Genomic DNA, 24,769 nt, shown 5'->3' on the forward strand with positions numbered 1-24,769 from the left:
AATGCTTTTCAATAGCAGTCACATGACTGGGGGAAAAGGTTGTTATTTTGAAACGGTGTAAATTGAACCGTTGTAAAACGAGGGCCATCTGTAGTTAAGAAAATTTGCAATATACTTTGATTATTTATCCAATTTTAAAAATATGGATAATATGCAGGGTAAGACCACCAGACTCCTGAAAAACCTAGGAGTCCCTATCATAGGTTTATACAACAAATTAAAAAAATTCAGATGCAGGAGCGCTACAGCTAAAGGTGGGTGAAACAATAATTAGTCTCAAATAGGTGACTTGTGCGTAAACTGATATGAATACTTAATATAAGTGACCAATATGTAAATACATAGATTAAAGATATATCTCAAAAGTGAGGAGTGTATTAATCAAAACGAGTGTGAATGTGTGATACACTTAAAAAGTGATATAAAAGCCAGGATAAATTAGATCACTAACTCATAATGCGAGTAAATAGTCAATTTAATAAAAGTCTAAAAATAAAATAGAGACCAATAAAAACAATTAAATACAATAATTATACAATGATAGCACTAAATGAACGGACGTCTCCGTTAACTAAAATTGAAGAGGTTGCCACCACATAGAAATATGATAAGAACTGCAGGAAAGTGAGCCAGTGCACAGTCTCAATCTAAAAAATGTCTTATATTGCACAAAGTAGTTTGAAGAATATGCGAGCAAACAGCAAGCTTACCCCCAGGCTGTACACACTCTGTTGTCTCTGCGAGTGGAGTTACAGCCGTAACGGGATGACGTCACTCTTATGGGCGCTGTCCTGGATCCACAATCTGGTTGGTCCTTTTTCGGAATAGCTTTACAGAATGTAACTGCCGCGACCCCCAACACAGAGTATCTGCACTTTAGTGCCTGACAGCACGCACGGTACTCTTAGAGGGTTTTGTGTGAGGAGGCAGGTAATAGGATGTTAAACAGTGTTTTCAATCACAGAGGGTCAGTGACCTTATTGCAATCCGGATTGCTAATTTCCAGTGTATTTCCAGTATGAGCCAACATGTAATTCTTAGTCTTGCTGGCTTGTTAGAGTATACTGACTTTAGAAGCGATAGTCCCAATTCCTTCAAACAGGGTCTTTCAGACAGCGTCAGTTTGTACACACCAATCACAGGTGCTAAAGTTCCAGATGGTAAAGGTAGAAGTTGTAGCTCCAGCTACACAGAAAAGTGAATAAGTTCTTTAGGTTGCAACTATATCAACGCGTTTCTCCCTATACAGGGCTTTTTCAAGATCTTGAAAAAGCCCTGTATAGGGAGAAATGCAGCTACATTCTGTAAAGCTATTCCGAAAAAGGACCAACCAGATTGTGGATCCAGGACAGCGCCCATAAGAGTGACGTCATCCCGTTACGGCTGTAACTCCACTCGCAGAGACGACAGAGTGTGTACAGCCTGGGGGTAAGCTTGCTGTTTGCATCCATATTCTTCAAACTACTTTGTGCAATATAAGACATTTTTTAGATTGAGACTGTGCACTGGCTCACTTTCCTGCAGTTCTTATCATATTTCTATGTGGTGGCAACCTCTTCAATTTTAGTTAACGGAGACGTCTGTTCATTTAGTGCTATCATTGTATAATTATTGTATTTAATTGTTTTTATTGGTCTCTATTTTATTTTTAGACTTTTATTAAATTGTGGCATTGCCAATGACTATTTACTCACATTATGAGTTATTGATCTAATTTATCCTGGCTTTTATATCCCTTTTTTAGTGTATCACACATTCACCCTCGTTTTGATTAATACACTCCTCACTTTTGAGATATATCTTTAATCTATGTATTTACATATTGGTCACTTATATTAAGTATTCATATCAGTTTACGCACTAGTCACCTATTTGAGACTAATTATTGTTTCACCCACCTTTAGCTGTAGCGCTCCTGCATCTGAATTTTTTGTATTTATCCAATTCCCCTGTAATTTTACTATGAATTTTGTTGGTTTTCTAAATTCCACTGAGTTTTTATTAAGTAATGGGTACCTCCATGTTTTAAGGTAAGTTGAACCTTATGTCTCTCTGGGTCAGATATAAAACAGGCAATAAAAGATACTGTCTAAACAAGGCTGTGCAACATAGGATTATCTAAAGTACTTTATAGAAACTAAACATTTACACGTATGGGCCCCATCTATTAATCTGAAGAGTCTGAAACGCTAGTAAAGTAGCTGTGGTCTTTAGATCGCATCTTCTTAGCCTTTCTGCCACCTAAAGTATGGTGGAGTTATTTATCCCAATCCGATCGGGATGATTGACAGCCCCTGCTCACAGAGGGTGGCACTGCACAAGCAGCATATGCTGTCCAATCTCTGCAAAACTAGGATGACTGGTTCCCGAGGGTGAACTGTGTCTGCTTAGGTTTAAATAAATGGATCCCATAGTTTCAATATTTAGGCATTCATGTATTTGTAAAAAAAATACATGTACATATTATTCTAAGGCTAATCTAGCATGTACTTACAGTTTAATATTCCCTTGTATTTTTTGTTAAGAATACTTACACTACCCAAATGTATATTTAAAAAAAAAAATAATAATAATAATAGTGCAGTTCATGCTGTTAAAGGGACAGTAACATCTTGTAATAACATTTCTGATATCAGCGTATCAGTCAAGTCTATACAGTTTTAAAACAAATTAACATCTTGTTTACTGCATGTGCTTTTCAATAGCCAAACTTAATCCACCACATGCTTTATATTGAGGAACTAGTCAAACTTTAGTCTGCAGACAACAAAGCTAGCCACAGTCATATTGTTAGTATAAAGTGCATTGTTTTGTAGCTGTTATATGTCAGCCCCGTCATGCCAAGGCGCAAGTGCTTTGTTAGGAATGAAGTTCCGATGTAAACACTTGCTGCAAAAATGAAATCACGTGATGATCAATGAGATCACGTGGTTTTAAGGCTGGGATTGGATTATGTGGAACTGCCTACGCTTCTATGCATGCCCCCCAGTCTGATTGCGCCAAAGGGGGAGGCTGTAGGACGCTGTATAAAGTAGGACGTTAAAGCACAGGTCAGTTAGGAAGGCATGGAACGTGCTAAAGGCGTGAAGGGGTTAAAGTCAATTAGGGAAATATTTATAGCAAAGTTAGCCCTGAAATAACAGCAGGGTGCTTTTTCTAGTTTGAAAAATAGCAGCTTTCTGTGCTAAATTACATAAAAAGGGGCAAAATAAATAATGAAAGTTTATGGCAACGTTGCTTTACATAACTAAACATTTAAAATTAAAATCTCAAGTTGCTTACTGTCTCTTTAATCATGTTAGAAAAATCAATAAAAAGAATAATAATAGAAATATGACATGCCAACAAATTAACATGTTAGCTATTGTGGATTTTAGTGTTTTAGAGAATTTCAGCAAAACACTAAAACGGGGCAAAAGTTTTCATCTCAATTTCATGAAATCTAAATCTTGGCGAGTGCTTTAGTGCATTGAAAGTGAGTATTGTATTGACATAGAAAATATGTTTTTACCTGCACTGGTGCCTGCACCGGTAGTGAGGTCCCCACCCATAAGACCACCTAAGAATTAAAACAAAATAAAGTACTAGAATCAGCATTGCTAACAGTCGCCACACATACCACATCTAAAGTGACTTCCATAAAACTGCTAGGTACATTAAACAAATTTGTACTGTGAAGTAAGTTGTGTCTAGTTTAAGATAGCATTAAAAATAAATATAACCTCAAGGGTTCTTTCAGAAAACCATACACAAACCTTTTAGGTTTCATCTAAGTACTTAGTGCATTGCTGAAAGTGAAATTCATTAATAAGACACTGTTTATTGGATTTTACTATCTGACATCTCTGCTGTAGCATCATTGCATTTACAGCAGTAATAGAATGAAGATAGATCCATTGTAAAAACAAGACACATTGCAAAAACAAGACACCAATTTTTAGTTCAGCTTAAAATGTGGACCAGTATCTTATGTGAACTAAAAATATATATTGTTTGTGACTCCTTGCTCTGGCTGCAAAGGGAAATTGAGGTAATTTGTATATGCATTGTAGATATCTGTAAATAGGCAATGCATAATAAAAGATCTACATAGAAATACATTCTTTAAAATTACTTAAAGCTACATTCCAGTGCAAAAATTGCATGTTTTAATTTAGTAGAGCATGCAAATACTGCAGTATCGCTAAAACTCTTTGTGTTAAATCCCGTAAAGAAGTCCCGCTTGGGAACAACAGAGAACTGCTGGTTCTAAATGGGAAGCAGACAATGAGCCAATAGTAGGAGGCATTTGCAAGACACTGCCAATCACTGGTTGAGTTTGGCTTGGCAGGTGCAGCACTTCAGTCTTGAGGCTCTTAGTTGGAATTTAACTATGTGTTTAACCCCACAAATATATATACATATACACTCTGAGTTACAACATTGATAGTTCAAAAAAACTAATTAGAACATGCAATTTTTGCACTAATATGTCCCTTGATGTGGCAAATTAGAGATAAATGTGCTTGTGCTTGGAACTAAGCAATCCCTGTGTAACATGTTGCAGAATCAGGTTAATGTCCCATTATTGTATTTTCCATTATTATTGAGATTTAATTTTTCTTTTTATAAGGTTTTTATAAGGTGTCGTTTGTAGATAGACAGTCTAAGCCTCTACTTAGATGAACTGTGGCTGCCCCTTATCTCAGTGCTTTTTAGAAACTTGCATTTTAGCCAATTAATGCTGGCTCCTGTATAATCATTATCATTCTCCACTAGAGTGAGCACAAAGTTATCTATCTGGCACACATGAACTAGCACTATCTGACTGATAGGCAGTCGACAGGGGCTTTGAAAAAGGAAAAAAAAAAATATGTTATAATGTATATAACATAACAATCTGGTTATGCAAAGCTGGGGAATGGGTAATTAAGGTGTTATCTATCTTTTTAAACAATAAAAAAAAGTAAAGTAGACTGTCCCTTTAAATTAACTACACTGATTTCCCAAGTATTTAAAATTACAGTAAACATCATGTAATTGCAAGACATTTCTGTTGTCTTGCTATAGAATAAAATATTGACCAAGTTTATACATTTTTTAAACAAATTAATATCTTGTTTTCTGCAGTTGTTTTATAAAAGTGAAACTCCACCCATCTCTTGCCTTGCCAATCTGGGCTTGAGTCTGCAATTGACAAGGCTAGCCACTGTTATTATGCTAGTATAGTGCATTGTTTAGCAGTTGTCATTAGCTAAAGTCAATTAGAGAAACATATGTAGCAGGAGTAGCCTTGACAAGTCTGCAGTGTGTATTTCTAGCTCAATCCTCAATTTTCAGAGCTAAATTACACCAATAGGTGGCAAAATAATCACTAAAAGTTTATTGCCGAGTTGTTTTACCATTAGTAAACATTTTATATAGAAAACTCAAGGTGCTTACTACTCCTTTAAGGAAAATGTATTTATAGGCACATGTGGCTGAGATAAAAATTAAGAACATTTTCAAATAATACTCAAATATTGTAAAACAAATACGGCCAGATTACAAGTGGAGCACTCGACTGAGTAATACCAGCGCACACTAATCAGTGCAATGCGAACTCGACCTCATGTTCTCATTGCTAGGAAGCATTGCGCTCACAAGAGCGTGCTTCCATAGGCTCCAATGGGAGCCTCGTTCTCGTGCCTTCAGACACGGAATGAGAACTCGCACAGCACAGGGGGTAAGTAGCACAGCAATGGCAGAAAATTGTAAATATATATGTACAGGGAGTGCAGAATTATTAGGCAAGTTGTATTTTTGAGGATTAATTTTATTATTGAACAACAACCATGTTCTCAATGAACCCAAAAAACTCATTAATATCAAAGCTGAATAGTTTTGGAAGTAGTTTTAGTTTGTTTTTAGTTATAGCTATTTTAGGGGGATATCTGTGTGTGCAGGTGACTATTACTGTGCATAATTATTAGGCAACTTAACAAAAAACAAATATATACCCATTTCAATTATTTATTTTTACCAGTGAAACCAATATAACATCTCAACATTCACAAATATACATTTCTGACATTCAAAAACAAAACAAAAACAAATCAGTGACCAATATAGCCACCTTTCTTTGCAAGGACACTCAAAAGCCTGCCATCCATGGATTCTGTCAGTGTTTTGATCTGTTCACCATCAACATTGCGTGCAGCAGCAACCACAGCCTCCCAGACACTGTTCAGAGAGGTGTACTGTTTTCCCTCCTTGTAAATCTCACATTTGATGATGGACCACAGGTTCTCAATGGGGTTCAGATCAGGTGAACAAGGAGGCCATGTCATTAGATTTTCTTCTTTTATACCCTTTCTTGCCAGCCACGCTGTGGAGTGCTTGGACGCGTGTGATGGAGCATTGTCCTGCATGAAAATCTTGTTTTTCTTGAAGGATGCAGACTTCTTCCTGTACCACTGCTTGAAGAAGGTGTCTTACAGAAACTGGCAGTAGGACTGGGATTGAGCTTGACTCCATCCTCAACCCGAAAAGGCCCCACAAGCTCATCTTTGATGATACCAGCCCAAACCAGTACTCCACCTCCACCTTGCTGGCGTCTGAGTCGGACTGGAGCTTTCTGCCCTTTACCAATCCAGCCACGGGCCCATCCATCTGGCCCATCAAGACTCACTCTCATTTCATCAGTCCATAAAACCTTAGAAAAATCAGTCTTGAGATATTTCTTGGCCCAGTCTTGACGTTTCAGCTTGTGTGTCTTGTTCAGTGGTGGTCATCTTTCAGCCTTTCTTACCTTGGCCATGTCTCTGAGTATTGCACACCTTGTGCTTTTGGGCACTCCAGTGATGTTGCAGCTCTGAAATATGGCCAAACTGGTGGCAAGTGGCATCTTGGCAGCTGCACGCTTGACTTTTCTCAGTTCATGGGCAGTTATTTTGCGCCTTGGTTTTTCCACACGCTTCTTGCAACCCTGTTGACTATTTTGAATGAAACGCTTGATTGTTCGATGATCACGCTTCAGAAGCTTTGCAATTTTAAGAGTGCTGCATCCCTCTGCAAGATATCTCACTATTTTTGACTTTTCTGAGCCTGTCAAGTCCTTCTTTTGACCCATTTTGCCAAAAGAAAGGAAGTTGCCTAATAATTATACACACCTGATATAGGGTGTTGATGTCATTAGACCACACCCCTTCTCATTACAGAGATGCACATCACCTAATATGCTTAATTGGTAGTAGGCTTTCGAGCCTATACAGCTTGGAGTAAGACAACATGCATAAAGAGGATGATGTGGTCAAAATACTCATTTGCCTAATAATTCTGCACTCCCTGTATATGCTTATATACATATATATATATATATATATATATATACACATATTTAACACAAATATATATATATATATATATATATATATATATATACATACATATTTATTTACTGGGAACCCACAGTTCCCATAGACCGCAATGTATAGGCACTTTTCTAACACCCCATACCCGCTCCCTTTAGACCTCAAAAACTTTTTACAGTTATTTTATTAAAAAATAAAGATGCTGCTATCATTTTGTTTTTTTAATAAAATATATCACACTTTATTTTGGTGGTGTTTTGTGGACAATTATAAAATTAACGAGCAATAACCAGCCACTTGTAATGGCTGGTTATTTATTGCACACCAGAAAACGGGCAAATGTACCTGTTTGCAGGTGCATGATAAATTAGCGCTCTACTTATAATCTAGCCCATAGTCTTTAAGTTTTAAATGAAAAAATATTTTAACAGGAATTACGACTTTCCTTGAAGGTGAATTAATAATATAGGAAAAATTATTAAAGGTACATGAAACCCAAAATTTATTTCATGATTCAGATAGAGAATACAATTTTAAACAGCTTTACAATTTTCTTCTATTATTTAATTCACTTCCTTCTCTTGTTATCCTTTGCTGAAAGGTTTATCTTGGCAAGCTCAGGAGCAGCAAAGAACATAGGTTCCAGCTTCTGATTGGTGGCTGCATATATATACCAATTGTCATTGGCTCACCCATGTGTTTAGTTAGAAACCAGTAGTGCACTGCTGCTCCTTCAACAAATGATACCAAGAGAATGAAACAAATTTGAAAATAGAAGTAAATTAAAAAGTTGTTTAAAATTGTATTCTCTATCTGAATCATGAAATAATTATTTTGGGTTTAATGTCCCTTTAAGTGTATAAAATATTGATTACATTATTACATGAGGTTGTCTAAGAAATGATAAAAAAGGACAAGGATGGAAATGCATTAAAGAGACATTAATAAAATGATGGGTACAATTACAATAGCAGAGTTACCACTAATAATACTAATGTTTTTTATCCTGTGCCTACAGCTCTCTACAAAGCCATTACAGGTACCGAATGGTGAAGATCTGTATCTTCATACTGGGCACCACCATATTGGATTGCACGTATTCTTGTAGCCTGTGACAGAAGAGGTGCGCATTCGCAGATTAGCGATGTTATCGGCTTTTTGACAGCCGTGCTTTGCACTTTGGTTTTGCACAATGGAGAGTGGGAGCTTAACATTTTTGCAGTTTTCCTACACAGTTTAAAAGTTACATGACATATGCCCTCAGGAATAGTATATGGCACAATGCAGCCACTGCAAACATGTACAGCTCTTGCTCTTTATTGTACACTCTAAACTAAAGTGCCTGATTCAACTTGTCAAAAAGACAACAATGTCACTGATCTGTGAATACTTCAGCTCTAAGATGTCAGCAACCAGTGTGAATATTAATAACTAGCATAGAGTAATAACCCTTCTATTGTAGCTGTGCCCAGACGTTTAATGGCCCTTTAAATATCTGAATTAAAAAAAACCAAGACAAATTATCATGGTAAAAGAAATAGGGATACAGATAGCTAGAACACTTGTGACAATGAAAAAGTCAAATGATAAACTTTGGTGCTTATATACAATTTAAGGAAAATCAAACACAATCATCACTGCATTTTGAATATTCATAAAATAATTAGCTTTTTTTATATCTAGAATCCAATAATGGAACTTTGTTATACAAAGTATGTTCCTTCATTACACACGTTATGCAAGGCTTAAGTTACCATATGCGTTTTTACCATGCACTGAAGACTGTGCTGATCATAGACAGAACATTGCAATAAATAAGCTCTACACTTTTTAACCCCTTAATGACCACAATGTACCCTGTATGTCACTGGTCGTTAAGGGTTTTTTTCAGGACATAATAGCACAAGTCTAGCAAGAACACGCTATTAATGCCCTCCCTCCAGCAGGCTTTGTGGAATAGAGCAGTCTCAACGCTGGTGGCAAGACCGCGCTATAAAACAATCAAGTCCCAAAAAAAGGCCAGCGACATACAGGGTACATCGCTGGTCCTTAAGGGGTTAAAGTGGAAGGAGGATACTGGTGGTACTAAGAATTGCAAGGTATGCTGATTAACAATGGCTGTGCTGGGCTAATATCCTGTCAAGAAATTCTGTATTGGAGCGGGATTCTGGTACTTCATTTAATTCACTAGTGTACTGTATATGTTTCCTTTATAAACATGTACAAGTAGTTTTATGGCAAAACCCATTATCTTTTGTACTGAAGATTTTTTTTTTAAATATATGGATTAAAGACTCTCTTTGTGTATATATATATTTATATATATACACGGTGTAGGAAGGCACTCACTGGTCTTTAATTCAAAAGAAAACTTTTAATAAGCGTGACGTTTCGGGGACACACTCCCCTTCCTCAGACAGGAGTGTGTCCCCGAAACGTCACGCTTATTAAAAGTTTTCTTTTGAATTAAAGACCAGTGAGTGCCTTCCTACACCGTGTATATTTATCTGCTGGCACCCTGGCATCAGGATTTGCAAGTGAGAGTGCTCTCTATCTACTTATATTTATATATATATATAAATAAAAAATATACAGTATATATATATATATATATATATATATATATATATATATACCGTCCGCCAGGCATTGTTAAATGTCTCTTAAAACAGGGATATAGAACCACTCTGGTAAACCATCTCATAAATTAGACTTCCACTGATCTCACCTAATAAATTGTTCAATTTGTGTGTGTTATGTACATACAGTATATATATATAAATAGTCCCGATATTGGAAGTCCCTCACAGGGTCTTTGTGCAAAATAATCAAGTTATTTATTAATAAATAACTTGATTATTTTGCACAAAGACCCTGTAAGTGACTTCCAATACCGGGACTATTTATCTACTTTGAAGCGAACCCAGGGCATCACAGGCTGTTTCTGCCTTACAGTTACTAGGAGTGTTTCTACCTGCCTTGGAACTTATATATACATGTGTGTGTTATGTTCATAGTGTGTTTTTTTTTTATATATGACAGTATCTTAAAGGGACTTTAGTTAAATTAAACTTCATAGTTTAGAGCATGGGATTTTAACAGAATTTAAATTTACTGCTACTATGAAATTTGCTCAGGAGCAGCAATGCACTACTGGGAGCTATCTGGTGGTTGGTGGCTATGCACATACGCCTCTTGCCATTGGCTCAACACAAGGGTTCAACTATCTCCCAGTTATGCATTGCTATTTTGGAGTTGAATTTAAATATGTGCTTAAACCATTTGCAGGGTTAAACACACAGTTATATGGAAGCAATAGTGCTATAATAAAATGTCGCTTAAAGCTGGAGTCAGCAAGCTTGAGCCATGATGCTGAAATACTCTTTAGGCTGTCTGAGCATCATGGGAAATGTAGTTCCAAAACATCTGGGGGCCCAAGGTTGCTGACCCCTGTCTTAAAGTACCAATTTGTGCATAGGTTATGCACTACTGTCATACCTGTGTTACCTGCACTTGGTGGCCGATGTGTCACGCCAGGAGACATGCTGTTTCTCTGCAAAGATGAGTGGGTCAGTGGCAAAAGGTTGTGGTTACCCAATGAACCCACTGGATTACTGTATGCCAAACTGTTATGATTGGTCACTGGGATAGATACGGGAATCTCAAAACTGGGAGGTGGAACACCCTGCATAAAAAAAAAGATAAATATATATATGTATAGGTAAAATACAAATTTGATCATTCACATAACTGTTTGTTGCATGTCATTCAGGTACTGAAGGCTGGTAATTAATTATCACCATCTAGAGTACAAAGTGATAACAGTTTTTTTTTTTTTTTATGTTTCAAGCAATGTGTGTTTGTAAATGTAACATTGCTGCAAGAGGACGGCATTTATGTTACTGAACTTATCTAGCATCACTTGGTAATGCAAACAAAAAAAAAGTCCTAAGGCAAAAAATCACAGCTCCAAGAATCAGAAATGTGTGCCAAAAACATCACTGGTAAGGTGATAATCACATAATTGTGACTCCAAGAACATTGCTACCATGAAATATAGTAAAATTGAAATCAACAGATGCATAATAAAAAGACAATGCAATAACACCTAGTCTGAATTGCAAATGAGTAGTAGTTTTGTTTCTGACAAATTTAAGCATTTCTTTAAATTTCACTGCCCCTGTATCATGTGACACCTATCAGCAAATCACAGCCTCATATACGTATGCACTGTAAACTCTTGGACATGCTCAGTAGGAGATGGTGCCTCAGGAAGTGTACATACTTTAAAGGGGCAATGTACTTAGGTAAGCAGCTGACACACCTTGAAATGGGCTGGGTTCTAACCCCCCATTAGGGAATTGATTTCTGCTTCTTGTTTACAAAACTTCTCTTTAGCCTATACTACAGTATTGACATTTTCATTATAGGTGGGGGTTTCTACAGGCAAAACCTGGCATTTCAAATGACATAATACAAATAAAGGATCTATTTGTTCATATTTTAATTCATTACAGCATGTAAAATGTATAATTTGGAGCAGGTTAAAGGGAGAAATACAGTACAATGGAGCCGATTTATGATGGCCCGAATGGGGCCAAATCTCCCTGTTTCTGCGTGAGCCTTCAGACTTGCCGGAAACATAAGTTAAGAAGCAGCGGTCTTAAGAGGCTCAGAGGCGGCGTATAGTAATCCGATTGATCTGATTGACACCCCTGCAAGCGGACGATTGGCCACGAATATGCAGGGGGCAGCATTGCACAAGCATATGCATTCAGTGATGTCTGGCGGACATGATACACTGCAGCGTATCATGTCCGCCAGACATTGTTAAATCGGCCCCAATGTCTCTTAAAACAGGGATATAGAACCACTCTGGTTAACCATCTCATAGATTAGACTTCTACTGCTCTCACCTAATAAATTGTTCATTTTATTGGAACAATATTGCTAATGTTTATATCATGTAAAATATAAATAAAACAATATCTTACACTGTAATTCTTTAAAGAAAGCACTTTCTCTAGTTTTGATTTTTAAACATGTGCAGCTTGAGATATCCTACATTACTAGACACTAAAAACTGTATACTTTAACATTAAAATCATACTTTTAAAGCTATAGTACCACTAAAACATTTACTGCTCTATATTATCAGAGCACTTTATATTGCAGCAAACTGCCTAATGAAAGTTTTGCAAGATCTCTACAGCTGTACTTATGTTGCCTATCAGCTGTTAGTTACTTACATACAATCAGAAACAGTGGGCTCTATTCAAAAAGAGAATTGCAGGTGAATTGTAGGTGAGCATTTCTTGCACGAGGAGCTGAGTTAGACCCGCACAAAACATAGTTAAAGGGATAATTTACTATAATTTCTTATTGTTTAATAAGATAGATAATGCCTTTAATACACATTCCCCAGCTTTGCATAACCAATATTGTTATATTAATATACTTTATGACATCTAAAACACTAATCTCTGCCTGTTTTAAGCCCCTGCAGACTGCCTTTATCTGAGTCCATTTTATAAGCATTTTACTCCAAGGCAGAGCTAGTTAAAGTTTACCTTATAGATAGCACTGTGCTCACTCCCGTGGAGTTACAAATTAGGCTGCAATGATTGGCTAAAATGCAAGTTGTTAACAGCCCTGAGATAAGAGGGCATTATGCAGAGGCATAGATACAAGGTAATCACAGAGGTAAAAAGTATATTACTATGACTGTGTTGGTTATGCAAAACTGGGGAATAGGTAATAAAGTTTTGGCAGAGACAGAGTAAGACTCAGTATCAGTATCAGCGCAGGCAGAAGGGCAAACAATACAGTAGATTTCTGGTAAGGATGCTTGGATCACCCCTAGAAAAACGAGCATATAAAACAAATATCTTCATTGAAATACTTGTTGTTTTTACTAAGGATAAGAAACCTATGTTCTTCGCTCCCCTAGACAAGCAAGAATTTTGGGTTTATATGATCTAAATTGTATTTGAATGACAAAAAATATTTTCAACATTGTAACAATTCATGATATTTAATTGAGCGTGCATGACTTAGTTATTTGCAACAATTGTGCATGTGCTCGGGAGCGCGCAGAATATGCAAATTTGAAGATTATAGTGGTAGTGATTTGCGTAGTTTCTGACAGCCTTTAAATATGGGCTGTCATTTCATACGTCATAGGGGGCAAAAGATCTATGTTTTAAAATATTATGGCAGCTTTGTTTTCAACAAAATGTAAGTGTAATATGTTTATTACATTCTGCTTATATCATTAGTGTACTTTAAAACATTTTGAGGAGAAAAAACTATTTTCTAATCCTTTAATGTCCCTTTAATGCTAAATACAATTAATCAGCAATTATCCCATCTTAGGTGAATTGTACACATCATTAACTATGTAATGTGCAGGGCTAACTCAGCTCTTCTTGCAGGAAATACTCACTAGGTTTTGCCTTTCATTATGCATAGTTAAAGGGAAAGTCTAGACCCACTACTTGTTCTTTATTACTTAATTGTTACATACCAGACAACGGGTTCCACATCTATAAACTTGGAACAAGTACATGAATCTTTTAAATATTCATCGCTTGTGAGCAGCCGAAAATAGCCACAAGCTCCGCCCACAGCTTTCTTCTTGTCCAGTTAGTTGTTATCTTGTATGACAGTTTAGCAGTGCACGTTTATTATTTTCAGTTAGCAACCATTAAATTGTATATGCACAAATCAGCATGTGCGATAAGAAAACGTATTTAAGAGTCGATCGTAATTGGAGAAACGTAACTTACCAAAATACACATCCAGTAGGTGGGCGGAACTTGGCTGCCATTTTCAGCTTCTAACAAATGATGAATATTTAATTTTTTGTGTACTTCTTACAAGGTTATAGATATGGGACCATTTGCAAGATGCTTCTCTGTTATGTAACATTAAGTAATCAAAATTATGTATTGAGTCTAGACTGTGTCTTTAAAGGGCCAGTAAACCTAGGAAATAATGTTATATAATTCTGCACATAGTGCAGAATTATATAACATTAGCTTAACTCCAGATTTAAAAAGTGAATAGTTAAAAATATATCACGCAAAGAAAACAGAACACCGCTCTTGGCTCTACTGAGCGGGTCTGTTTTCTTCTGCTAAGCGCATCACGGGCACGCTGTCTATTCACAGCAAGCCCGATCGCGCTATTAAAATCAATGTAGCTCGCTCCTGCTACCAGCGGGCGTGCTGTGAATAGACAGCCTGCCCGTGATGCGCTTAGCAGAAGAAAACAGACCCGCTCAGTAGAGCCAAGAGCGGTGTTCTGTTTTCTTTGCGTGATATCTTTTTAACTATTCGATTTTTAAATCTGGAGCTAAGCTAATGTTATATAATTCTGCACTACGTGCATAATTATATAACATTATTTCCTAGGTTTACTGGCCCTTTAATGTCGGGAATTGAAATGTTTAAATTCACCTGCTATTCACCTCTTAAGGAATAGACCCCAGTACAGGAAACACACTGATTAATATATATTATAATGCGTATCTAATTACTACTTTTATGGAGGTAATCACAAAATAATATCAATAGATATTCCAATAATCCAATAATAATAATAAGTGAAATTAAGTTATTTTACAAAAAAAGGATAGAAAAAATCATATTATATGCAGACTTCAGAGATTGATTTAGTAAATGTCTAGATCGTTTACTAAAAATATTTTTTTTTAAATAAAACATTATTTGCAAGTCAAAAATTAGACATTCATAGACAAACATAGGTTTAAGATCATATAATATTCATATTTAAAAAAAAAATGAAAAATCAAACTACTTTGTTTAAAAAAATATTCCCAAAAAGACAAACATGTAGCCATCATATGGTAAACACTGTTAAGCATTTTATTAAATGAAGAGTTCTTCATAGTAATACGCTGCAGCTGTCCCTGCATGTGTCCCACTGGCATGCATGGAATTAATTCTATTTAAATGCACTGGAAAAAAGTTACCTGTTTGAAAGAGTGTAGTCTTTATTCATAGCCTGCTAATAGTTGTATTAATCCTTTGCATAAAAGCACTTTAAACTTCTTAAGCACTGTCAATGCTATCTGTGTGTGCTCTTAACAAATGCATAATTACAGTTATATTTAATATGCATACAAAATTGTTGTTAAACTATAGAAATTAATGTTACATTATATAAAAAGTCTATCCTTTAAAAGCATTCTTTTTGGCATAAAAATACTGGTACATTTATATGTGAAACTAATAAAGCGGCGGCACTACCTTTTAAGAATAATATATCTCCAGTAACAACAAACCAACTACTGTGGACCCAGGCCTATTTATTTTAGTTGCTGTTAATATATGAGTTGAAAATGATGTGCATTCAAAAGAAATGTTAAAATCACTTGACAATGTCCATTTGTTAGAATCATTAACAGATATTTGGCAAATCGAGAGTAATTCTTCTGGGATACGTTTGTGAATCATTTATGTCATGGACTCCTATGTTGTTGTCGTTTATAGCAATAGGAACTGCCATGTTATAACCTAGGTTCTCCTTTTCTGCTGAGGCCAATTACGGATGGTTATAAATGGGTCATTTGAGCCAATGGCTGTGAGAAATACAGGGGCGTTAAGTACGGAGTGTGCACTTCCACTTTTAAAAGGAATTGGGAAAATTAAATAATGAAATTACAATGCATTTATTTTTTCCAAAGTGTTTAATATCCCTTTAAGTTGAATGAAAGCTTGTCTAAAGGAAATGGAGCAGTCACACTTTTCAGAAGAATTTTATCATAACTGTTTTCAAATGCCTCTGAAAATATTGATATATTGAAAAGTTGTTACATTTTTCTTAATTAAACATTTTTTGGGGATAACATTTTGAGTTCCCTTTAAGGAAAAATAAAAATAAATGATTTTTACTTTCTTCACAAGTCTATGACAGAAAACCTATTTTTAAAACACACATCTGCAAACATGTGCCTGCTAATAGCATGAACGTTCCAATTCAAATCATTAGACAATCATTAAGAGATCTGGTTCGCAGGTGGGCTGCACTGCATTCTCTACTGTGTGATACCCTGAATTAGAATATACCGCAATGACCAACATGCACTTTTCTGCTAATTAAGTGAGCTTCTATAATCTTGAATGTTTTCAGCATAGTACTCTAATGAGGTTATACTCAAAGTACAAATGCAAGTATAATTATTATCAGATGTTTTTGAACCACAAAATACATGTCCTTAGGCTTTTTTAAAGAAACCTGAGCGACCTTTTTTATAAAGTGCCATAGCCAGCTTTTTCTCTTGGCAGATACAGTGTTTTCATATGGATGAAGCAGTCAGGTTGCTTTTTGTACCAGTGGTTAGAGATATAACCCATGTTTCATATCCACAGTTCAGCTTTTGAATGGCTCTTTTTTTCTGTATGAGCAAAGGCTTGCCGTTGTGCATTTTAACTGCTAAGCTGTGTGTTCTTACCACCCCTAGTTTGTGGTCAGGTGGGCAAGACAAACCAAAAATGGATATACTGTGCCATGTGTTTAGAGCGTCTGTTAGGCTGTCATTTTGATGGTGCCATCCTTCCTGTGTAAAATGGCAGTGTCCAGCTTTTCAGACCAGGGCACCCTATACTTTCAAACCACACAGACCACATTCTCAATTGCCTTTTGTGGTGCACAAGGTCGGTAATTGACTCTAGACACCATTTGTTTTATTTCAAGGTTTTCATTGCAGGGGTTTTTTGAGTACATAAAGCTTTTTTTTTTTTTTTTTTAAATAAAAACGACAGCAGTGACTCATTAGCTCACTTATTTGCTTGTTCCTCTTTTAGTCTCAGTGAGAAAGACAAATGAATTGCACATAACACAAAAACAATATTTTGGAAATAGTTTTATAAACTTATACAAAACCCACTTTAATAACTGTAAACACTACCTTTTATCTATCTATCTATCTATCTATCTATCTATCTATCTATCTATCTTTCTGTCTGTCTGTCTGCCTGTCTATCTATGTATCTATCTGTCCGTCTGTTGGTCCATTTGTATGTCTATCTACTTTTATTTAGTCAATTTATTAAGGCACATAGGTTTGAACATGAACTAGCAAATACTTCCAAGGAATTTATATATCTCTGTGCAATGTCCTCTCCCTAGCTTATGGTAATCCTTTCCTACTGTCCGTCTCAATGCCAACAGCTGTTATTGCTGTGATCAACATGGGTTTTAAGAGGTATTTGTGTTCCTGCTCTCAAATTGCAGTACTGCTATATAAGCGGCTAAAATGACTTGTGTGAAAACATACTGTAACTATCCAGTCACCAAAGAATGTGAGAGCATCTTAACTGACATACTCCAATACATAACCTCAGCCATAGCTCATTAAGGTATGGACACAGCTATCAACAGAAATATAACATGAAAAAGAAACCAGTCTAATGGCATGGCAGTGTGTTGTTTTCTTCTTAACCAATGAATATTATTATTATTATTATTATTAATATTATTATTATATGAGTTAAGCATACAATAATAAAATATCCATTTGATGAAAAAAATATAGAAATCAAAATGTTAATATTTATTTTAGCAAACGTAGTGTGAATATATCAACCACATTTTATAAGCATGTTTATGTTATACTTTGAAAAAACTTTATTTAGACTGGTACTTAAAGTGTTTTTAACATTAAAATGAAACAGATAATCAATAAACATAGTTTCTAAGCAATAACAATTTACAATATATTTAAAAAAATATCTTCTATGACACAAACAAAAACACCACCACCCTCTACACCAGTGTTTCTCAACCGCAGTCCTCAAGTATCCCCAACAGTCCAGGTTCATTTTAGATGAACTAGATCACAAATGAAATAATCAGCTGATAAGTAACCTTGGTAATCTACTCTAACCCATCAGCTGATAAGTAACCTTGGTAACTAACCTGCTGTCACCCAAAGCTGTTTATTTCACCTGTGCATTGGTTCAGCTATAATAAATACATGGCCTTTTTCTTAGAAGTACTTGAGGACCGTGGTTGACAAACACTGTTCTACACAACAATGTGGACTGGAGCAGTTATTATGACATCAAGTGAGAAATGATTTCCATTTTCTGTTTTATTAAATGTGGTTTGACTTCAGATTGTCATAAAAATGCTTATGATCACACAAAATTGAAGTGTATGTATCTAGGCACCTCAAGTTTCAAACTAATCTGTGCCTTAACAAATGCAATGTTATTTTATGATTTAGGAGGAACAGATTAATTACACACTTCCCTCAAAATTTATGTTTGCAGAAAATGAAAATAAATAAAGATTATACTTGGTTACAACATCATTATATATGATGCTTTATGTAACCTATTTTTTTTATCTTAAAGACAAATATGTTAGCTCTACTACAAAATTAAAGAATGAAAGAACATGTTGTGAATTTAAAACTTTGCTGCTGAGTCGTTGTGTGGTTACAAAATGATATATGATTTTGTGAATAAAAACTTGCTACAGTCTTTGTTAGTGATATATGTGGATTTGCAAAAACAAAAGGTACAACTAATTGATAGAAGGTTCTACATTATGCTGTACAAACAATAAAGAAACAATTTACAAACATTTATACATTATGCCATTTTAGTGGTAAAAAATCATTTTAGTTATTTCTATGCACGTAAAACATGCATAACATTTACTGATTCTAACCAATTCAAGAAAAACATTTCATGCATAGTTATTTCTCTTAAATAACTGGCAAGGCATGTGAATTTTTAGGGCCAATAATTAAATGTTGCTTGATGTTAAAAACAAAACAAAAAATGCAAAAATTTAAAGAAAAGAAAAGCTAAAATGTCTTAGTTTCACCCCAATACACACACACATGATTGGAATCTAGTAATAGGATCTCATGCAGTTTGGCTGCCTGAGGCTTGCAATTAGCATTTAACCCTTCAGTGCATTTATTTGATTTAATTGCTTCATTTCTCTTCTGATGAGCCAGTAACACCTTGCTATTTGGTTCCCCTGTCAGTTAAAAAGAATACTTCAGGGTATTAATCTTATGTATTTAATATCATTTGAAATGTATCTTTGTAAGACAATCATCATACAGTAAGGTCCCGATTCTGTAAAGCTCTCTGGTCTGGTGATACTCTATAAGAAGCCTTGTCAGTACTTTGTATCTCATTAAGGAGAGTTCCCTAATTTTCTTTATGTGAAGGTCGGAAACTTAAATTAAAGGGACAGTCCAGTCAAAATTAAACTTTAATGATTTAAATAGGGCATGCAATTCTAAACAACTTTCCAATTTACTTTGATCATAAAATTTGCTTTGTTCTCTTGGTATTCTTGAAAGCTAAACCTAGGTAGGCTCATATGCTGATTTCTAAGCCCTCTTATCTCAGTACATTTTGACAGTTTTTCACAGTTAGACGGTGCTAGTTCATGTGTGTCATTTAGATACCATTGTGCTCAATCCGTGAAGTTATTTATGAGTCAGCACTGATTAGCTAGAATGCAATTCTGTCAAAAGATAAGGGGGCAGTCTGAAGAGGCTAATTTACAAGGTAATCACAGAGGTAAAAAGTATATTAATATAACTGTTGGTTATGCAAAACTGGGAAATGAGTAATAAAGGGATTATCTATCTTTTTAAACAATAACAATTTTCAAGTAGACTGTCACTTTAAATTAAAGTTCCCAATATAATAAGAGGATGATTTCTCTCCATGATGGTGAGATTTTGAGAATCAAGCCCTGACTTGGGACCAACTGCATAACAAAGTCTTTAAAGTTGGCTTTTCGCTGAAGGTAAGTTGTTTGCAAAGTTACCTAAATCACTTTGACCACATTCTCATGTAATTTCTTATCCAGTGATTTTTATGTAATGCATGTACTCTGCTTGTGGTCTATTTCAGGGGTATCCAATCCCATTATGATTCCATTTCCAGGTTCTAATACTTGAGCACAAGATAACTAGTCAAGCTAAAACGTTTGTGTCCAGGCAGAGAAAATTAAGCCTTTCGCTATTCAAATTAAGCCTTTCACTATTCAAATTAAGCCTTTCACTATTTTTTTGTAACAAGCTTTGGATATCACTTAAAAACGGCTTTGCAGAAAAGATCTGGATGTTATGATTCATCCACACAAGTGAGAACATTGCTATCAGCACAATACTGCTCTGCCATTAAAGTAATCTTGTCTATTTTTTGTTATAATATAATTCACTGAAGATCAAAGCTTAGGGCAAAATGTATTAAAATTGCAGGTGGAAAAGTTCTCAAGTAGAGACCCTGTCCGCCTGTAATTGCCATTTGTGAAGCAGCATCACGTGGCAAAATGTAACATTGCACACGAGCTCTCTTGGGCAGTACCACCCAATCCTCTTGTATAGTTGGTTCAATCACCCTGAACAGTTTCAGGGTAATTTATCTTGTCCCATCTGAGGTGGCAGAGAGGCAAAAAAAGCCGTTTCTTCATCTTACATTTGTGGCTGAAGGCTTGTTCCTACAAGCCTTCCCCATAATGCCTCAAAAGCTACAAATGCAGATTGATAAATCTTCCCCATAGGATCTATATTGCATTTTCCACTGCAAATCATTTGACATCATGGTCAGCAATGTTTTTGTCTTGTTTTTAATGGTATCTGTTTTTTGCCCTTTAAAAACAAGCTTGTGTACAAAACCCATAGGAATAATTACATAAATAGTGATAGGCCCAGGACAGTGTCAATCTCTCTATGTTGTGTTTATTTGTTTTAATGTAATTTTTCCTACTGGCTTTGGACGCAAGCTCATCTGGGAATAGCTGCCTGAGTCACTGTAGGATAACGCAGTTGTTATTGAGTGGTTTTGAGCACCCAGGTCTGTGAGTTTTGCCAGTGGCATGGCATCTGTACCCACTTTGGTTTGAGAGTGCATTCCATATCTGTTTTTTTGCAGATCTTAAAGAAAATTGTAAAAGACTAAATCACCCTTGTTTGTTTATCATTTAGTTTGGTTGGAAGCTAGCAAGTGTGGCTATAGGTTAGGGACCACAGTGGGTGAGACCTTGATAAATACTACCACAATTAGCTTTATTTTTAATGATGTGGTTATTGTTACTCTTTATGTGAATGGAGAAAATGTTAACTACTGCTCTACATATTAGGAAGTTAAGAAACTAAGCACTGTATGGCTGGCTGGAGTTAATAACTGCTAAAAAAAATAAGAAATATATATGAGACTAATATGATCTTAAAATTATAAGGGGTAACAGGATGGCAAAATAACTCAATGAAGCAGCACAACAAAAATGATATTCACCACTGAATTCAACAAAAACTAGGATTTTAATATTATATTGTTGTACAATAAAAAAAGAGTGCTTCTTTTTCCCATCCACTGAATATACTAATGAACATAAAATTTACTTTGGTATGACAGAAGCCAAGCCATTTTTTTCTGTTAATTCCACCAAATAAAAGTAGACTTCACAAAAAGACATTTGTGCAGTATTAAACTATGTCTTATTTATTTTGAGTAAGAGTTGCTAAATGAAAAGTTCCCTTTAATGTTGTTGTTGACTACGGCTCTCTCAACGTAAATGATCTTGCATTTACCATTTTGTCAAAGCTTAAAGGGACACTATACCCAAACATTTTCTTTCACGATTAAGGTAGAGAATATAATTTTAAACAACATTCCAATTTACTTCTATTACCTAATTTGCTACATTCTTTAGATATACTTTAATGAAGAAATAGCAATGCACACAGTGAACCAATCACAGGAGGCATCTATGTGCAGCTACCAATCAGCAGCTACTAAGCATATCTAGATATGCTTTTCAGCAAAGAATATCAAGAGAATGAAGCAAAATAGATAATAGAAGTAAATTAGAAAGTTGTTTATAATTGTATGCTCTTTCTAAATCGTGAAAGAAAAAAGTTGGGTTTCATGTCCCTTTAATGGCTACAAACGCTGTTACCAATTCAAAGGTTTATTGAAAACCCTTAAACTTCTTTTTTATAGGTATTAATATAATTTAACTGGAGTTTAATATAACTTGGTGTATTTTCTCAGTTACATGGAAAAGATGGTCTGAAACCCACTGAAGTCATTTTTGTTTAACCCTTCTAGTGCTTGAGAATATTTTTGATGCAGCACTGAAGGGAAAAAAAACTAGAGTACTGTAAAATGGAAACCAGCACTACAAGGGTTAAAGGTGTTACATCAGCAGTTAACAGCAGACCAGCCATATAACCTTATGGTACTTACAGGTATTTTTTGACTCTTGATCATATTATCAAACTCTTCATTAATTTTTTTATATTTTTCTTCAGTGCGTGGGGTGAGAGCATAAGAGGAGTCAGGATCTGGGCTGTCACAGCCTTTGTTTTCTTTCTTGTTCAATGCCTGCCAGGTTTAGAGAAATATTACAAAGTAAAAAAAACTGAACGGATGCTCAGAGTACTTACACATAATCTTTGCCTGCTGATCATAAGATCAATATCTTCATTAATCTTTCTGTCCTCAAACTCAGGGCTGTGACCTACAGAATCGTCTGCGTCAGGATCTGGACTGTCACAACCATTAAGTCCTTTCTTTCTCAGTGTCTGAAATAAATAATGTCAACAGTTCAAGCCATTGCGAGGAAGGGAAGTTAGATCCATGGATATTAACTTATGAATTTCCTGCAACTTAATGCAAAAAATGTCTGCCATCATTTTCTGCATGAAAGTTTTTAGATTTCATTTTTATTTAGAAAGAAAGAATTTTAAATGCCTGCTGAAACATTCAAACTGATAAAAAAGTAAAATGTCACTTTAAAACTAAAGAATGATTAATGACAGATATGTTTATGTTATTTAAAGGCATATGAAACCGAAATTTTTTCTTTAATGATTCAGATAGAGCATGTAAACAACTTTCTAATTTACTTCTATTATCAATTGTTCTTTTTTTTCCTTTGGTATCTTTTATTGAAAAGCAGTCTGTCCATTTCTGGAGCACTATACGGCAGCAGTTTTGCAAGAATGTTATCAATTTGCAAGAGCGCTATTTCCTGCCATCTAGAGCGCCAGGTATCGCTGCAACATAGAATATGTTGGGAATGAAGCAAATTTTATAATAGAAGTAAATTGGAAACTTTTTTTAAATTGTATGCTCTGTCTGAATCATAAATGAAAAAGTTTTGGATTCCATACCCCTTTAATTTAAATAAAATTAAAAAGTATACTGATACCACAGTATCCCTGTTTGCAAAAGCAAGACATCTATTGCAAGGGGAAACTGAAGTTGTTTGTATTAATGTAAAATTGTGTATTTAAACTAGAAAGAAAACACAAGATACAGTGAAATACTTGTGCGTGGAACATCCAATAGTAATCCACATGTTGGAAATAAAACTCGTCAACTAGAGAAAGAGAAGTGCAGAGAGAGAGAGCTTAAAAAAATATTATGCCAAAAATATGCTAGGATTAAGAAAGAATGACTGATTACAGTGGCTGCTGTAAGACATTAAAACACAATGAGTGTGGCTTATAATGGTATTAACAACTCTGATACAGTGAGTGGCAAAACACTTTAGCAATTTTATATTTTTACTTATATATCAGTAATTAATGCATTATTCATTTATTTTATGTATGCTCTTGTCTCACCATGGACTTGATTCTCTAAAGATTCCTAGCCTAGTGAAATTACTACATTTTAGAAAGGCATATTCTTTTGCTTGAGAGCTATTTTATGTTGCTAAGTGCTACATAATCTGGTGGCCCTATACAAATAAACAATAATAATAATAGTAATAATAATGTGGGGTTCTGGGTATGATTACAATATAATGTTAGAAAATAACAGTTTTAGAGGGAATTCTCTCCATGCCAGCTTTTTATAATGTCTTTACAAAGAGAAGATTATCATCACATCATATAAAGTACTACTGAGTGCTCCATATGCAATACAGTGTTTTCAATTTCTAGTATAAATACATCCTTTATGCTACTTAGTTTCTGGAACGGTCAACCAGTTAGGTCAGTTCTCCAAAATAACAATCTTCACTATGAATGTCAAACACAAAGGGCCAGATAACAAGTGGCGCGCTATTTAGCGGTATCGCTCACACGCAAATACCGCCAGAAGTTAACTTTTAACATGTGCGGGTTAGTGCGAGTATTACAAGTTGAAAGTAAAATGTCTGCAAGTTATTCTAACCACTTTAAATTCTTCTCCCCATAGATTACAATGGAGGGCACTGAAGAAAATAAAACTAACACATCACTTAACCTGACACTGTGTTAGACAAATTGCGCTAACCCAAAGGTAATTCTGAAGTTTTACATTCTATCATTCTTCACATAAGATAAAATGTTCTATTTATTTTTAAATGTATATTTCTATATATAGCTGACATATTTTTTGTAATATATATATATATATATATATATATATATATATATA

General features: G+C 35.1%; 1 protein-coding gene across 7 annotated transcripts in view; it reads right to left on the reverse strand.

Moving 5' to 3' along the window:
* Window positions 1-24,769, reverse strand: part of MEF2C (myocyte enhancer factor 2C) — a 391,548-nt gene that overhangs the window by 51,609 nt on the left and 315,170 nt on the right. For 3 of the 7 annotated variants that reach the window (XM_053701484.1, XM_053701479.1, XM_053701480.1), the window contains 3 exons: window positions 22,786-22,923; window positions 10,830-11,016; window positions 3,512-3,559 (listed from right to left, as the gene is read on the reverse strand). In XM_053701484.1, coding sequence (XP_053557459.1) covers window positions 3,512-3,559; window positions 10,830-11,016; window positions 22,786-22,923 — 373 coding nt within the window. The remainder of the gene's footprint in view (window positions 1-3,511; window positions 3,560-10,829; window positions 11,017-22,785; window positions 22,924-24,769) is intronic. The other 4 variants (XM_053701486.1, XM_053701481.1, XM_053701483.1 and 1 more) reach the window with 3 other exon arrangements.

The sequence above is a fragment of the Bombina bombina genome, chromosome 2 (assembly GCF_027579735.1).
Source record: "Bombina bombina isolate aBomBom1 chromosome 2, aBomBom1.pri, whole genome shotgun sequence".
Classification (NCBI taxonomy): domain Eukaryota; kingdom Metazoa; phylum Chordata; class Amphibia; order Anura; family Bombinatoridae; genus Bombina; species Bombina bombina.